This window comes from Pleurodeles waltl, chromosome 2_1 (genome assembly GCF_031143425.1).
Source record: "Pleurodeles waltl isolate 20211129_DDA chromosome 2_1, aPleWal1.hap1.20221129, whole genome shotgun sequence".
Classification (NCBI taxonomy): domain Eukaryota; kingdom Metazoa; phylum Chordata; class Amphibia; order Caudata; family Salamandridae; genus Pleurodeles; species Pleurodeles waltl.
In genome coordinates, this window is record NC_090438.1 from 726,555,218 (window position 1) to 726,573,552 (window position 18,335).

The 18,335-nt window shown below is 41.8% G+C and overlaps 1 protein-coding gene across 4 annotated transcripts in view; it reads right to left on the minus strand.

Moving 5' to 3' along the window:
• Positions 1-18,335, minus strand: part of DSP (desmoplakin) — a 198,658-nt gene that overhangs the window by 97,480 nt on the left and 82,843 nt on the right. For all 4 annotated transcript variants that reach the window (XM_069217283.1, XM_069217275.1, XM_069217266.1 and 1 more), the window contains exons 6-10: positions 16,838-16,888; positions 15,683-15,844; positions 14,540-14,644; positions 13,548-13,643; positions 12,106-12,231 (exon numbers count right to left, since the gene is read on the minus strand). In XM_069217283.1, the coding sequence (XP_069073384.1) occupies positions 12,106-12,231; positions 13,548-13,643; positions 14,540-14,644; positions 15,683-15,844; positions 16,838-16,888 (540 nt within the window). The remainder of the gene's footprint in view (positions 1-12,105; positions 12,232-13,547; positions 13,644-14,539; positions 14,645-15,682; positions 15,845-16,837; positions 16,889-18,335) is intronic.

An 18,335-nucleotide genomic window follows, 5' to 3' on the forward strand; every position in this document is an offset into this window, starting at 1 on the left:
CATGGCACTGGTTGTTAAAAGACCCATTTTCGAGAGTTGTTGCTAATTACCAATTCCAAGTATAGGCTACTGCCCTCAGAACAGGTATATAAGTGAAAAGGGATTTGTTGGCTTGACCCTCCCTCCTCCCCTGAAGGTCGACAGTCCAGAAGTCCTCCTTGGTTTATCTTTGGAGCCAGCAATGCTGTTTCTTTGAATACATCCTTTTAATTTTACAGAGAAATAAGCCTTACTTTCTTTTAATTGTTTCAAATGCAAGCATTGCAGAAATTCATTGCATGCAGGGGAGTCCACGATGCTCCTTGGATAGATTAACAAAGAAAATTAAACAGCGAACGAGGCTTAGGCAGCACCAAAAATAATGAAAATGTCACTTACCCAGTGTACATCTGTTCGTGGCATCAGTCGCTGTAGATTCGCATGTTTTGCAATAGCTCGCCATCTGGTGTTGGGCCGGAGTGTTACAAGTTGTTTTTCTTCGAAGAAGTCTTTCGAGTCACGGGACCGAGTGACTCCTCCTTTTGTGTCCATTGCGCATGGGCGTCGACTCTATCCTCGATTGTTTTTCCCCGCAGAGGGTGAGGTAGGAGTTGTATTGTAGTAATAGTGCCCATGCAATGGAGTGACTAAGTATGTACCTATATAAGGTTGAAATGATATATATACAAATAGTTGAAGGTAACTTCCGAACTGCTACAGGCTCCCGGGGAGGCGGGTGGGCACATGCGAATCTACAGCGACTGATGCCACGAACAGATGTACACTGGTTAAGTGACATTTTCAGTTCGATGGCATCTGTCGCTGTAGATACGCATGTTTTGCATAGACTAGTAAGCAGTTATCTCCCCAAAAGCGGTGGCTCAGCCTGTAGGAGTGGAAGTAGTCTGAAACAATGTTCTTAATACGGCTTGCCCTACTGTGGCTTGTTGTGCGGATAACACGTCTACACAGTAGTGCTTGGTGAATGTGTGAGGCGTAGACCATGTGGCTGCCTTACATATTTCTTGCATTGGGATGTTTCCTAGAAAGGCCATGGTAGCACCTTTCTTTCTGGTTGAGTGTGCCCTTGGTGTAATGGGCAGCTGTCGTTTAGCTTTAAGGTAGCAGATTTGGATGCATTTAACTATCCATCTGGCTATACCTTGTTTTGATATTGGGTTTCCTGCATGAGGTTTTTGGAATGCAATAAATAGTTGTTTAGTCTTTCTGATGTTTTTAGTTCTGTCAATGTAATACATTAGTGCTCTTTTGACATCTAATGTATGTAGTGCCCTCTCAGCTACGGAATCTGGCTGTGGGAAGAACACTGGAAGTTCCACTGTTTGATTTAGATGGAACGGTGAAATAACCTTTGGTAAAAATTTAGGATTAGTCCTTAGGACGACCTTATTCTTGTGTAGTTGTATAAAAGGTTCTTGTATTGTAAACGCCTGAATCTCGGTTACTCTTCTTAGGGAAGTAATGGCGATGAGGAATGCAACCTTCCAGGTTAGGAACTGTATTTCGCAGGAGTGCATGGGTTCAAAAGGTGGACCCATAAGTCTAGTTAGGACAACATTTAGGTTCCATGAAGGAACAGGTGGTGTTCTTGGTGGAATAATTCTTTTAAGGCCCTCCATGAATGCTTTAATGACTAGTATCCTATAAAGGGAAGTTGAATAGGTAGTCTGCAGGTATGCAGATATTGCTGCAAGGTGTATTTTAATGGAAGAGAAAGCTAGGTTAGATTTTTGTAAGTGAAGCAAGTAAGCCACTATTTCTTTTGGAGTTGCGTGTAATGGTTGGATTTGATTAATATGGCAGTAGCAAACAAACCTCTTCCATTTACTTGCATAGCAGTGCCTGGTGGATGGCCTTCTGGCTTGCTTTATGACTTCCATACACTCTTGTGTAAGTTGTAAGTGTCCGAATTCTAGGATTTCAGGAGCCAGATTGCTAGATTCAGCGATGCTGGATCTGGGTGCCTGATCTGTTGGTTGTGTTGAGTTAACAGATCCGGTCTGTTGGGCAGTTTGATGTGTGGTACTACTGATAGGTCTAGCAGCGTTGTGTACCAGGGTTGCCTTGCCCAAGTTGGTGCTATTATTATGAGTTTGAGTTTGTTTTGACTGAGTTTGTTTACCAGATAAGGAAGGAGAGGGAGAGGAGGAAAAGCGTAGGCAAATATCCCTGACCAGTTCCTCCATAGGGCATTGCCCTGGGACTGCCTGTGTGGGTATCTGGATGCGAAGTTTTGGCATTTTGCGTTCTCTTTTGTCGCAAACAAGTCTATCTGAGGTGTTCCCCAGATCTTGAAGTAAGTGTTCAGAGTTTGGGGGTGAATTTCCCATTCGTGGACCTGTTGGTGATCTCGAGAGAGATTGTCTGCGAGTTGATTCTGAATCCCTGGGATAAACTGTGCTATTAGGCGAATTTGGTTGTGAATTGCCCAATGCCATATCTTTTGTGCCAACCGGCTCAACTGCGTTGAGTGTGTCCCCCCTTGCTTGTTTAGATAATACATTGTTGTCATGTTGACTGTTTTGACGAGAATGTATTTGTGAACTATTATTGGTTGGAAAGCCTTTAGTGCTTGAAAAACTGCTAGCAGTTCTAGGTGATTTATATGCAGTTTTGTTTGATGTACGTTCCATTGTCCTTGTATGCTGTGTTGATCGAGGTGTGCTCCCCACCCTGTCATGGAAGCATCTGTTGTTATTACGTATTGTGGCACTGGGTCTTGGAAAGGCCGCCCTTTGTTTAAATTTATATTGTCCCACCATAGAAGCGAGAGGTAAGTTTGGCGGTCTATTAACACCAGATCTAGAAGGTGACCCTGTGCTTGTGACCATTGTGATGCTAGGCACTGTTGTAAGGGCCTCATGTGCAGTCTTGCGTTCGGGACAATGGCTATGCATGAAGACATCATGCCTAGGAGTTGTAATATCATCTTTGCTTGTATCTTTTGTGTTGGATACATGCGTTGTATGATGTTGTTGAAGTTTTGAATTCTTTGTGGACTTGGAGTGGCTACTCCTTTTGTTGTGTTTATTATGGCTCCTAGGTACTGTTGTACTTTGCACGGCAGGATGTTTGATTTTGCGAAGTTGACGGTGAACCCCAGTTTGTAGAGGGTTTGTATGATTTGATTTGTGTGGTGTGAGCACTTTCATAACGAATGGGTCTTGATTAGCCAGTCGTCTAGATACGGGAATACATGTATTTGCTGCCTTCTGATGTGTGCAGCGACTACTGCTAGACATTTTGTAAAGACTCTTGGTGCTGTTGTTAAACCGAAAGGCAATACTTTGAATTGGTAATGTATTCCTTTGAATACAAACCTTAGGTATTTCCTGTGCGATGGATGTATTGGTATATGGAAATACGCGTCTTTGAGGTCTAAGGTTGTCATGTAGTCGTGTAGTTTGAGCAATGGTAGCACTTCTTGTAGTGTGACCATGTGAAAGTGGTCTGATTTGATGTATGTGTTTACTATCCTGAGGTCTAGGATTGGTCTTAGCGTCTTGTCCTTCTTTGGTATTAAGAAGTACAGTGAATAAACTCCTGTGTTTATTTGTGTGTTTGGTACTAATTCGATTGCATTCTTTTGCAATAGTGCTTGAACTTCTGTCTCCAGGAGCTCGGAATGATGTTGTGATAAATTTTGTGCTCTTGGTGGTATGTTTGGAGGGAATTGTAGAAATTCTATGCAATAACCATGTTGGATAATTGCTAGAACCCAAGTGTCTGTAGTGATTTCCTGCCATGCTTTGTAATAATGACCTATTCTTCCCCCCACTGGTGTTGTGTGGAGGGGATGAGTGACATGTGAGTCACTGCTTAGTTGCAGGGGTTTTGGGGCTTTGAAATTTTCCCCTATTCCTAGGGAATTGCCCTCCTCTGTATTGGCCCCGAAAGCCTCCCCTGTACTGTCCCTGGTAACTGGACGGTGTTGCCTGTGAGGTGCTGGCTTGTGTGGCCTGACCCCGAAACCCCCCTCTAAAGGGTGTCTTGCGGAAGGTGCCGTAGTTTCCTCTGCTCTGCGGGGAGTAGAGTGCGCCCATTGCTTTAGCAGTGTCCGTGTCCTTTTTAAGTTTTTCTATCGCTGTGTCCACTTCTGGACCGAACAGTTCTTTTTCATTGAAAGGCATATTGAGAACTGCCTGCTGTATCTCTGGTTTAAACCCAGACGTTCGTAGCCATGCATGCCTTCTGATGGTCACGGATGTATTAATTGTCCTTGCAGCTGTGTCTGCTGCGTCCATGGAGGAGCGTATCTGGTTGTTTGAAATGTTTTGACCTTCCTCAACCACTTGCTTTGCCCTTTTTTGTAGGTCTTTGGGTAGATGTTCAATGAGGTGTTGCATCTCATCCCAATGGGCTCTGTCATAGCGCGCAAGTAGTGCTTGAGAGTTGGCGATGCGCCACTGGTTTGCAGCCTGTGCTGCGACTCTCTTTCCAGCTGCATCGAACTTGCGGCTTTCCTTATCCGGGGGTGGTGCATCCCCAGATGTGTGGGAGTTGGCCCTTTTCCTAGCTGCTCCTACAACGACGGAATCTGGTGGCAGCTGTGCAGTGATGAAAACAGGGTCTGTAGGGGGCGCCTTATACTTTTTTTCCACTCTTGGTGTGATTGCCCTACTTTTGACCGGCTCCTTAAAAATTTATTTTGCGTGCCGGAGCATACCAGGGAGCATAGGCAGGCTTTGGTAGGAGCTGTGGGTGGAGGAGAGGGTGTTGAATAAAAAGTCATCCTCGACCTGTTCTGAGTGGAGGCTTACATTGTGAAATTGTGCTGCTCTAGCCACCACTTGAGAATACGCAGTGCTGTCTTCTGGTGGAGATGGCTTCGTAGGGTATGCCTCCGGGCTGTTATCTGACACTGGGGCGTCGTATAAGTCCCATGCGTCCTGATCCTGGTCACCCTGGCTCATGGTGGTGTGAGCTGGGGAATGTGATGGAGTTTGTGCTGGTGAGACGTGAATTACAGGTGGAGGAGAGGGTGGTGGAGTAACCTTTTTCACCACCTTTGTTTGTGGTGTTTGTTCAGTTTGGAACTCCAGTCTTTTCTTTCTTCTAATAGGGGGAAGGGTGCTTATTTTCCCTGTTCCCTCCTGTATGAAGATACGCTTTTGCGTATGGTCTACATCGGTAGATTGCAGCTCTTCCTCGAACCTATGCTTTCGCATTTGGGAGGTTAGTGAATGCTCCTCTGTATAAGAGCCTGAAACTGGGTCGGTTGCAGGTTGTTTTGGCACCGAAACCCTGTCTGCATCTTTTTTCGGCTCCGAGCTGACTTTTCTTTTTTTCGGGGCCGAAACCTCTCGGCGTCGATCTTCGTCGGTGCCGCTGTCTCGGCGTCGAGCCGTGTCTACACCGCTATCTCGGTGTCGATGCTTGTCTCCAGCACTTTCTCGGTCCCGAGAAGGCTGCGTACCGGTGTCTCGACCGGAGTCGGACTGTCTCGGCACTGTTTGGGCCTTTTTCGGTGCTGACGGTCGGTCACCGAATTTATGGGTCGAGCCATGGCCTGGTGGCAGTGGCGTCCCCTGGGCCTTGTCAATCTTCTTATGTGTTGTTTTCGACGTCTTACTCACGGTTTGTGGGTCATCGAATTCCTCGGAGTCCGATTCGTGGATCGAGAAGGTACCTTCCTCTTCTTGTTCCTCGAACTCTCGGTGGGCTGTCGGCGCGGACGCCATTTGAAGTCTTCTGGCTCGACGGTCTCTGAGTGTTTTTCGGGACCGGAACGCACGACAGGCCTCGCAGGTGTCTTCACTGTGCTCAGGTGACAGGCACAGGTTACAGACCAAGTGTTGGTCTGTATAGGGGTACTTGTTGTGGCATTTGGGACAGAAACGGAACGGGGTCCGTTCCATCGGTGTTCTTCAGCACGCGGTCGGGCCGACCAGGCCCCGACGGGGGATCGAAAAACTACCCCAAAGGGCACCGGAGCTCTTCGATCTTCGATGCGGTGTTGAATCTAACTACGCCGATCCCGAACGCAACAATACCGACGAAAATCTTCCGAATTTAGCTATCTTTCCGTTCCGAAACTCGGAGCGACAGGAACACGTCCGAACCCGATGGCGGAAAAAAAACAATTGAGGATAGAGTCGACGCCCATGCGCAATGGACACAAAAGGAGGAGTCACTCGGTCCCGTGACTCGAAAGACTTCTTCGAAGAAAAACAACTTGTAACACTCCGGCCCAACACCAGATGGCGAGCTATTGCAAAACATGCGTATCTACAGCGACAGATGCCATCGAACACAGTAATACAACAGCTGGTCCAAGGAGGGGTGTTGAAAACAGAGACCAAGTCACTGTAAAAGGTAAAAAAAAAAAATAAAAAAAAACTTTGAAAAAACACTGTTACTGTGATAAAACCTTTACTGACAACTGAAGGAAAAAGACTGTGGCAAAGAGCTTTTTGGAAACTGTTATATTCTTAGTGTGTGTTTTTATTTCATTAAATTTTCTGCTTGTTAACATTCCATTAGAATGAGAATGTGATGCTGCATTCATTCTTTCCGAGTCAGTTGGAGTGTGGCTAGCTTGGAGGAAGGATCACGTTTGTTCCCTTAAATAAACCTTATTATTTCTTACCAATATCCAATCTCTCGGTGTGTGGACTCATTATTTCATTTTGGCAACGAGGATGAGCCACACATTTTTGGCACTGAGAGTGGGACAACCTTGTTCCTGTCGGAGCTCTGTGCCTCGCTGGCTGCGGAGGAACAACTCATTTGGAAGCCGATTAAACGGAGGAACAGAAATCTACTCGGCGGAAGGCTGATTCAGCAAAGGGAGACGGAGGAACAGAAATCTGCTTGGAGGAAGATTGATTTTCCAGGGGCAGACTCAGTGCTACATTCAAGATGAGACGGTGAAGCGCGCAAGTCTTTTGAATGTGTGGTAAACCTTGTCCTTCACGTGCCTTCACGCGCTTACCATGATTACATATCGTGATTGATCCACATTCTGATTACAAGATTTTAATAGTGGAGGATCTGCGCTTGGAAGAGATCCTGAATGCAGTCCAAGATGTATTTGATGAAAAATTGGGGAAGTTTAAGACGTATGTCCATAAAATAATATTACACGAATGTGGTGTTGCAATGAAACACAAAGTGAGAAGGGTACCGGTGGTAGTGAGAGAAGAAGTAAAAAAAATTTAGATGGCATGATGGATCAAGGTATCATTGAACCAGTTGAAGTCTCACCGCAAGTTTCTCCAGTGGCTATAACAAAATAAGTGATGGAAAACTTTGCTTCTGTGTAGATTTACGCATTTTGAATTAGTTTGTGGTCACAGACTCATTCCCTCTTCCAAACATTAATGAATTCTTGTCTCTGCTTAAAGGTGGGAGGTATTTTTCTAAATTAGATCTGAAGAGTGCATATCATCAGATAAAGTTACATGGAGAGTCTCGTGCAATCACATCTTTCATAACAATGGAGGGCACGTTCCAGTTCACCAAAATGCCGTTTGGCTTGTCTTCAGCTGCAAGTGTGTTCCAAAGGGTCATGTCAAATTTATTTAAAGGGGTACAGAATGTGACTTACTTCCAAGAAGACATTTTGATTTTTGGCCAAACTATAAAAGAACATAATCTGGTCCTTAGGTCAGTTTTAAATAGACTTAAGAACGCTGGTTTGACCTTGAGGAGGGACAAGTGTAAATTGAAGGAAATTGATTATCTGGGTCATACTGTTATGTTTCAGGGGAAGGGTTCAGACCTAAGGAAGATTTGCTAAATGCTATCAGGTCTGCACCCATTCCAAATGAATTGCGCTCATCCATGGGCCTCATACAGTATTATAATAAGTTTGTTGAGAATTTTGCTCAAAAGACTGAAAATTTAAGAATGTTGCTGAGGAAGGGGTGCAACTTTAAATGGAAAATGGAACAACAAATTGTGTTTGATGCTGTGAGGGAAGACATTTGTGAATCTGGTATTTCGTCACCCTTCGATACACGTCTTAAAACTATTCTGACAGCTGAAGCCAGTGCTTGTGGTTTGGGAGCAGTACTATCACAAGTACGTAAAGGAAAAGAAGCAACTGTGGCTTTTGCTTTGCACTCACTCACTGCTTTTGAATGGAATTATTCTGTGATAGAGGGTGAAGCATTGGCTGCAGTGTGTTCTGTGGAATATTTTAGAAGCTTTCTTTGGGGCATAGATTTTACATTACATTCTGACCATAATCCGTTTCTCACGGTTTTGAGTCCTGGGGTAGCACGTAAAGGTTCTGCTAGGCTAGCGAGGTTAGCTGCTAGACTTCAAGAATATCCGTTTAGGATAAGACATATTCCTGGCTGGGAGAATGCACAAGCAGACTGTCTTTCTAGGCTACCTTTGGGCTGGGAGTGTGCAGACAAGATTAGTGATTTGCCCAAGGAACAAGAAGGGGCAGTAGCTTGGTAGAGCAACATTGAAGAAGGGGGTGTAGGTACTTTCTCTGCGAAAGAATGGAAGACTTCTATGGAGAATGACTCAGGTCTCAAGGGTGTGGTACTTATGATTGTGGAAGGGAAGAGGAGAGAGAGTACAGTTATTCCATCTCTGAGACAGTATTTAAAACTAGTGGATGATTTGTCTCTGGTGGATAAAAATTTGGTTATGAGAAATTATAAGTTTATTCCACCAGAGGATTTAAGGAAAATTATATTTATTTAGGTGCATGAGGGTCATCTGGGTCAAACCATGACCAAGAAAAGGGTCATGGAGAACTGTTGGGGGGCGGGAATGGATGATCTAAGTTCCAAATGGGTGATAGATTGCACAACTTGCAAAGAAAGTGAGAAAAGACTGAAGACTGGTGTGCAAGGTTTACAAGGCCATATTGAAGATCCAGGGCTACTGTGAGGTGCTGTGTGTGTGGATTTTATTGGTCCTATGCAAGGTCTAAGGAACATGTGGAGAAATGCTTTGGTCACAGTTGATGTTCACTCAAAATGGGTGGTTGTAATTTTTTACAAGAGATCAGCACTAGAAGTACCATTGAGATATTGAATGAAGTGTTTCAGGAGGAAGGTTTTCCTCAGGTGCTAGTAACTGATAATGGTACCCAGCTTACCTCTCATGAGATGAAGAAGTTTTTGGAGAAGTGTGGTATCATACATAGGCATAAAGCGTTATACAATCCACAAGCCAATGGAATGGTGGAAAGGATCAATTGATTAGTTAAAGGCATTGTTATGATGGCCATTTAAAGTGGGATGGATGTAAAGAAAATGGTGAACTAAATGGTGTGGGCTCATCGCACCACCACAGTGAAGAAAACCATAGGTACATCTTTTGAGAGTATGAGAGGTAGAAAACCGGGCTCTAAACTATTGACAGCATGGATGACGCATGGTAGTGGGGGAGTCTCTAGGTGTAAGGATAAGAAGGTGATGAAGAAGGATGTGATGGAAGGTGATTGGGTGAAGATCAGGCATGGTAGAGTTTCTGGGGGTCTTTCTAAATTTTGGGGCCTATTCAAAGTTAAGAAGGTGAGAGAGAATTATGTGGAGTTAGAGAATGGCAATACATGGAATAAAATGAAGGTAGCTGTATACCAAAGAGGGTGTGAAGGTGGTGTAGAGGTGAAATGCAACTCTCCTTTTCCCGGCTACAACAGTTTTATGTTAATGAGTGATGAGGATTTGGTTGGTGGGTCTGAAGGCAAGGTGTGTGAAGGTTTAGTGAAACAGGGGGTAAATTGGGTGTAAGAAGTGCGGATCATGTGCAAGAGGGTGCAGTGCATTTACCACAAGATGGCATGGCAAGTGGACGTCGCGGTCTTAGAGTTTGTAGACCACTATGTTATTTTCTAGATTACGTACAACATGTTTAAGTTTTATTTATTGGTTATTTTGTGTTTTTCTGCATTTTTACGTGTGTCTTTATGGGGTTTAAATGTGTTGCTTGTTAAACTGGAAGGGAGGGAGATGTGCTATATTCTTAGCGTGTGTTTTTATTTCATTTAATTGTCTACTTGTTAACATTCCATTAAAATGTGAATGTGGTGCTGCGTTCATTCTTTCCGAGTCAGTTGGAGTGTGGCTGGCATGGAGGAAGGATCGCATTTGTTGCCATAAATAAACCTTTTTATTTCTTGCCAATTTCCAATCTCTCGGTACTTCGGAAACCAAGATTGGTGACAGGCAAAGCAGCTGAACAATGGAACTCACACCACTGGTTTGCTTGTTTGTAGATGACATAATTAGCACGATATTTTGTGGACAGCCCTTTTTCATTCAAACCGATAGATTGCTAAGAGGATATTTGCAAAGAGTCTTGCAGCATTTTTCCACCAGATGGCAGAAGTGGTAAGCATGTGATTCTTTAATAACCACTCCCCCCCCCACACACACACACTACAGAACTGCTGTATGATTCTCAGTGATCTCTAAACTAGACCAATACCACAATGTTTCTAAAAACAAAACAAAAAAAAGTGTCTGCAATCAGAAGAATTTTGAAAACATGTTTTCCTGCAGTGCTTCATTCAGCAAGGAAATGAAACCGCAGCAGAAACTCTAACAAAGGTAATGTATTTCTGAAAAAACAAGTGAGTAAGATTGTGAGTTCACAGAGGGGAATACCCAGGATGCCGAATGTTTTAGGACTGTTCGGGAAATATATTTTGTCAACGTTTAGAAAAAGAAATGAAACTTCTGAACGCATAGGGGAATCAAGTACATAAAAGAAATGGCACGTCTTCGGCATCTACCAACTCCTAGTAAAACAGTGTACTCATGGGGGTATAGGTATCATTGTCTTTCATACAAATCTTTCATACGAATGTCATTAGTGGAATATCAGGCACTCCTCCCTTAAAGGACCAGTGAAGCATGGGAATACTAGCAAAGCCAAGCAGGAATGCATAGTAAACCCCTGACACATCCAAAGTGCACTCACTAGCAGTTCATTTGGCAAACGTTCCCTGCCGTTAGAGTTGTAAGAGCTGAAGCATCTTCCCCCTCAACTTCAATTTTTACTAATATTTACATTTAGAAACCTACTAAATGCACTTGAAATGGTATATGGATCGTTTATTCATTTGCATGTTACCAAGCACCTCCCAGTCAAAATAGGAAAGTTCATGTAATAATTTAACAGGTCACGTGACAGGGAAAGTCGGCTACACTACTGGGTCCACTGTATACTTTAGCACAATTCTTTCGGAAGGTCATCTCATTAATACGAGGATCTCTCACAAACTAAACTTTACCAGTTCTCACATGACTTTTCTTTTACTATACTGCGTTCTAATGACGACTCTTGTCGTTACACAGTGCGACCAGATAAACTGATGTGACCAAGAACAAATTGTTTTAATCTTGTGTTTCGATTTAACAAATGCATTCTGGTAGTTGTAGTCTTGATTACCTTCAACTAAACGATTTGGATTATTCTATGTGGTTACAGTAGCATAGTTCCTAAAAGGCAATCTCCAGACTGCAGCATTGCTTTCGTTGTGATATGGAGTTATCTGATAAACCAAGAGAGAGGTAGGTGCCTGTCTATTTAATGTTTTAGAGATCAAAAGTATATAGAAGGGTCACAGCACCCTTAGACTGCAGTCCGAGTGTCCAGGAAAACTTCCCTGTGAACAACTGGCAAATGCTTACCATTCATAGATAATTAACAGTTCGTTTGTTGTTTTCAAGTTGATACATTAACCAGTTTTTTTTCTAGTATGAGGTTATTTTTATTTCAATTCTTTCCATATTTACATTTTTTGAGCTTGCTTATATTCCTCTTGTTCCCATCAACTTTGTGGTATTTTGTCTTTATTTATTCAATAAACATTTCATATATTAATGCCCTTCGTAGTTGATAACACACCTATATTCTTAGACACATGCGTTCAAGTTCTCACCAAAAGAAGCCCCATCAAGGTGAAACTTGACAAAATCAGCATTTTGAATAGGAAACCCACTTGGGTGCTCAAGAGTTGACTTAAACGAGTCTCTTAAATTCTCCAAAGCTAAGGAGTCCCAGTACTGTGCGCTGTAGAATTTGCTTTTTAAATTTAGCAAAATGAGGCATGTATTTGAATGAATAAAAGTAAAATGACCATTTCCACTGCCAGAGAAGCTACATGAACTAAAGGTCAAATGGTAGTACCTCTAGATTTTTGATCAGTTCCAGTATATGCTGCAGATCCATATTCTTGTCACAGGTGTACTTTTTTCGGATGGAGTCGTGTAAAGTCTTCAAGTATGTGTCGGTGCTCTGTGCCTCTTCAAAAAACTACACAGAAAGACATAACGGAGTGAGATGCAACTTGCAGAAAGCACTGCTCAAACTTTCAAGAAAAGAGAAAAGAATACATGTTCCTAATCAATTTCCTTTAAAGGTAATATGCACATTAATGGAGGAACGACGTAGCATCTTCAATCAAAAATGCTGCAAAGTTGTGTAGGAACACTCTACAGAAAGCAAAGTCAATGCACAAACGTATTTTAAAAAGTAACCAATTTACTCCTCTAGGTTTCTCCCTATGTTTTGCGTACACTACGCAGTTTCGTAAAGTATAGATTTTCACCGGCACTCCTGCTGCCCTACACTTACACCGATGGGCTATCCACAGGTTACCCAATCCATAGGAGTAAATCGGACAGAAATTAATGTCAGCAAATTAGATTTTGTTCTGTTTTCTCCACCAGGAGAATATTCCTTGTTAGAGATATGCCATCATCTAAACCAACTGCACGTATGGAAGTGTTTCAGTGCTTTTCACATCCAATTTGCACATTTACTCCTGCTGTTTTTGGTGCCAACCTTAATATGTAGCAAATTGGGTGTGAGAAGAATTGGAAACGTTTATGACCCCAGTTTCACACTGGCCAGCACATATTTTATGTGTAAGAATTAACGCATTGGCATGCAAAAGCCACCATAATGGTGAATATTCCGCCATTTTTTGTCAGCTAGAACTACATACAGCATTAAGTGGTAATGAAAAAAACACCGCTTTTCTAGCAGAAATGGTAAATACAGACAAACCACTGGCTGAATTTCCACAATCATAGGGATAGCTGTCGCATTCACCTCTAAGGTTATTATTCTATTCCACAAATTGGAAGATTTTCCATTCCTACTCAGGGTCTAAAAAAAAGGCAAATCTTTAAATTCTCATGAGTGTGGATTTGAGGTTGGAAGCCTAAGTTTTATGGGCCTGAAAGTAAATCCTAAAACAGCAGCACAGATATATGCTACCAACGCTCAGTATGGATGAGGGTGCACACCAAGGAATTTTATATCTGGCTACCTCTGTTAGCGAGGTCACTAATCAGAGCTTAATGGTTAATGTTCTTTTGATGCTACCTCACTTTCTAGTGGACGATTCAGTGTCAAAGGTATCTTCTTAATGAGATGGGTTGTGAACAATGTCTAGTAAGTCATGTGTCAATCTCTTCCGCCATTGGGAACGAACAGTATTATTACAGTAAACACAGTTTTTCACATTTGTGTGATGTTTGCAACATAATTCTCGAATTTTTACAGTGCTCAAAAGTACCATGGCCAATGATAACTTCAATTTACACCACATTAATGGACTATACCTGAAAATATGCTGCGTTCTCCTTTAGATGAACATCAATGCATTTAGTTATCTGAAGAATCCAGCTCCACTGTGTCTGTAGAGTGTCCATGTATGCCTGAAAAAGACATGAAACACATGTAAGAATCAACATTCATCGTTGGAATCTCACGTCAGTGGCTTTTGATGGAGGATGACTAGTTGTTATGATGCTTCAGCAAGAATCATAACTAATACTGTGACTTACAAAACCTATTTTATCATCAAGTCTTTGAAAGCATAATTCTGATGTATCTTGACAACAGCATCCTTTTCAAGCACTTGTAAATTGATGTCTGGCAAGTGCCAGAGTTCTGTGTATTTGCCAGATTGCTCAAATTGTGTGTTTTGTGTTCTGGCATTCTGGATAATCTGGCCAATGCCTTTTGTACAATAAAGTAGTCATCCACAGGGGTACTGTGGTGACAGATGACACTGCCACTTACTTGTGTCAGGTTCGTGGTGCACAAGTTGAATCAACAGGGTTTGAACTTTTTCACTCAACGTCTTGTAGGAGGGGGCTTATTGCTAAACTTCATCAGAGCCACTGGGGCAAAAGGGGAGGTTTTTAAGATAAGACACAGTCAGATGTGCAGGAACTTGTGTTTTTCATGGGCTTTGGAGCGAACAGGGCCTCTGTTTTAGTGGTAAAGGAGCACGAAGAAGAAAGCTGTCTCTGAAAAATCAGGCGTGGAGCTACAGACAGCCACTCATTGCCAGCCGCCCAGGAGAAACATGTTTATTAACAGTTCTAATTAATGTATAGCCCATCTTCCATTGGCAGCAGTTGTACAGGGAGGTGCTAGCATTTGAAAACTGATTTTTAAATTTACAACGGGAGTACATGTACACAATTTAAAAAATCATCCTTTGCACGATTCTATTCCATTGCTTTCTCTTTTGTATTTACTCTTATAAATGCATAAATAACTGAGGGAAAGCACAGAGAGTTATGATCATAAAAGGAAATGCTACCTCAATCTTGTCCGCTGCCGGGTGCTGGTTGGCAATTAGTTGGTCACTTTCTTGCTTCAATTTGTTTAGATCTTTTTCTTTCACCTCCAGTTGACTCATAAGTTTCTAGTAATAAAACGTAAAGGTAAAAAAACAATAGATTATAAATTGCAGACACTTGTTAGCACCACTTAGCCAACACTGGACCACAGAAAGTGTGTTCTGTTAAATAGTGGTATCTGAAGAAGGCCAAGGCCATTGAAAGACAACAGTGGATTGAGATGGCTCATCTGCAGAGTAATGCTGTTCTAACAAGTGGGGACCCTCACCGAGAAGGAAAAGCTTCACAGATGACTAAATTGCCATTTTTCAGCATTAAGGTTCTTCTGAACAAATTCTGCATTATATGGGATATTATGAGCTTGGCAAATGTATTTGGTGTTACATCCAACTGGCTCTTTGGTCATCTTTTGTACAATATTAAGATATTTTGAACGCTGTGCATGCAGTCCTTTTGCTCATATTGTTATGAAGGCAAATGCACAATATGTACTTCCTCTGGGGGAACTTCAGTGACAAGAGAGCACCAAACAGGGCTATAATAACAGCCTCGTAATCATTTGAGTTGATATCCCATCTCAACGTGTACCAGATTACACGCATCCAAGTGTCACACTGTTGACGTATATAGCGTCCAATTTAAAGGCAAATGCTGGAAATGTGTTTCAAGAAGAGGTTATTCTGTATTTAAGGGTAAGTGGCAATGAATACAAGCAAAGAAACGTTAATAAAGTGTGCTTGTTTTTTCGCCTTCAGAAATTGATCATCTTAAACCATGTGATAAAAAGGTGACTTCCATTTGCACTTTTAGCTACAAAAAACTATTAGTCACTTATTTGTACTCTGCAACAATTATTACTACTCCTATAAATATAATAATATTTATTTGCACTCTAAACTGCAAGAATTCACCTATTTGTTTTAGTATATGTCCAACAGATATTGTACAGGGGTACTATGCAGAGAAATAGTGCGTAGATTAGAAGAGTTAGAAATATATTGGGTATCTGCAATGACACAGAATTAAAGAACACAAAATGTCAGGCTATATAATTTCCTAGATTTAAACAGTAATGCTAATGATGATGCTTTGCAATTACTTACCGAGAAGGACTCTTGCTTTCTAGTGATGTCCGTATTCTTGTCGCTCCAATCATACAGAAGTTCTTCTTCCTCACGGTCATTTATCCACATGATCTCCCTGGAAGTTGCCTGGATGATGCCCTGCAACTGCCGCAGTTGATCCATTTTTTCAAAGGATGATTTCTAGCAGGGGTAAATCAATCACACTATGTTAGTGACAGGACGTCTGCCATTCCTCATTGTATAACCTTGTAGTATTGTAAGATGTGCAGACACTGATCATTCACAAGCTGGAAAACAGCTCTAGTCTTTCAGAAAATTAGTATTGAGATGGACTTCTGAATTTGCCATCCTAGGAACAGCTATTGGAAACTCTCTGTATGGATCGCAGTTTGGTTTGGCCCATCGTGGATCGAAAGACACTACATGTTGGTTTACAGCCAGTGAAATGGCTTCCAATGTCACCTTTCGTGTGCACTGTTCTGGAAGCTATCTTTTAGAAGCAGAGGTTGGGGAGTAAGATGCAATAAATCAGAAAATGATTGCCTTCACAGAAAAATAGAAACAAGCCATTCATAACGGGATGTAAACACAACAATATGCTAAACCTTCACACAGAAAACCACCTATGAGAATGCATTTTATTGGATTATGTCTACAACTTTCACAAACTAAACCAACAGCAAAAACAGATTTCAAAAGTTCTATTTGGACCTTGGAAGCTCACTGCGCATGTCGGTGAACAATGACTAAGGGTGAGTGTATATTATGCAATACAGACTTACTCGTTCATAAACTAATTTGCCAAAACCTCACACTACAAAGCAAACAAGATTAAAAGGTGCCCGGAATAAAAGAGCTCTCAGCAGCCAAGATATCTTAAGTATCACTATATGTGCACAACCAACAGAAAGGATCTTGTACATTCAGAGACGGTGTATGTCTGGTTTTATGACAACAGTTTAGAAACACATGTTAAGTCCCACATCCACGGTTTCAAAACAGCTGTTGTCAATATTTTCTCATTAGTTCACAGCCTTTTTAGCTTATATTGTGTAATAGTAATTCACTGCTGCAGAGAATAACTCTAAAGAGGGCAGAGGTTGCCCAAGTAGCTGAAAAATTACAACCACATTTTTCAAAAAGGTTTATGCTGTGGGTAGCTCTTAAACTTACCAATAAGCTGTCATATTCTTCTTCCAGTTGGTAGATTGCTCCCTTTTCACGCTAGAAAGAGACACAATTAATTAGAATCAGGCAAACGAAGAAATTATTTTAACGTTTCATACACGACTGCTTACCTCACAACAAATAGCACATAAACACGGGATGTTACAGAGACTGTTGATGGCAAAGTGCGAATGGAGTCAGCTGGGGTTAGGACATACCTCCTCCATGCCCAGTGCATAGTCTGTGGAAACGTTTAACCCAAGGCATTTTTTTTCAATGCTAGAGGGTCAGTCTCACTTCACCAGGCTCATTTCACAATGTCTTTACGCATCTGAGCGATACACTGGTGCAAAACAAAAGTCAATTACGGATGTAAATTCTACCTAATTGACAAACTTGGACAGAATAAATCCCACATTCGTAAAGTACATTACATTTTACTGAAAATTGCATTACGCACACACAAAAAGTCATTTTTGGGTTATAGATAGCACATTTCTAAGCAGTTTCCTGCTCTGGAGCTGCACATACAGCCACTGTGAAAGAGAGAAGCCTGGGGATTCTATGTAAATAATAGCAAACATGCACCCAATCCAGGGTGTGAATTGTGTCTCCGTTGCACAACACGCTTACTCCTTTATGAGGAATTAAAGTGGCTGAGAAAAACGTCATATCCAATTAATAGCATAAATAACATTCACTCGGAGCTTAATTAGAGTCCAAGCAAATATTTATTAATGCTGTTCAATGTTAATCCTAACCAACTCAATTGACTCCAAACCCCAATCAATTTTGGGGTCACCTTTCTTTAGGGGACTAATTATGATAATTTCATCTTTGCAGAAGTTGAGCATGACTCCTAGAAAGGAGAAACCGGTCTCTTCGAGATCACAAGAAATAATTAATAAATGCACTTTTTGAGACCTCATGGCGCTAGGCAGTGGGTTTCGAAGTTAAATGGCAATGTGTTTGTTTATAACTTTTTCAGATGGTTTTCATTTCCACTGAGATGCAGTGCAGGGTGTGGCCACCCTCATACCAAGCAAATTGCATTTTTTAATGGCTTGGTAGTGGAGATATCAGGAGATTTGTGTCTGTTAATCACATCACAGTCAACAAGGGAATTGAACAAGGATATGTATCATGAGCTGGGAAGAACATTTAACCCTCTTTAGGAAGAAGAAAGCGCCTTCAGCAGGATCCTGGGAGACTTTACCCTAACATGGCTCACTGTATGAAAATTCCACCTGCCAGGATAAAGTGTGCATGAATTATCTTTTGGAGTATACCTACATGCATTTTGTTTAGGAATTGTTTAGGAACAATTGATCTTTATACAACTGGATCATAAGAAGTGTTCAAGTGATGCACAGACAGATCCACAGCCTTTTGATGTCTTTGATGTCAGTGATAGATGAGATAACATAACTGGCACATAAATCAATGGGTTCAGTATTTGTGTGCAGTTCTATATGGCTCAGCTGATGCCAAACGGTACTTGAGA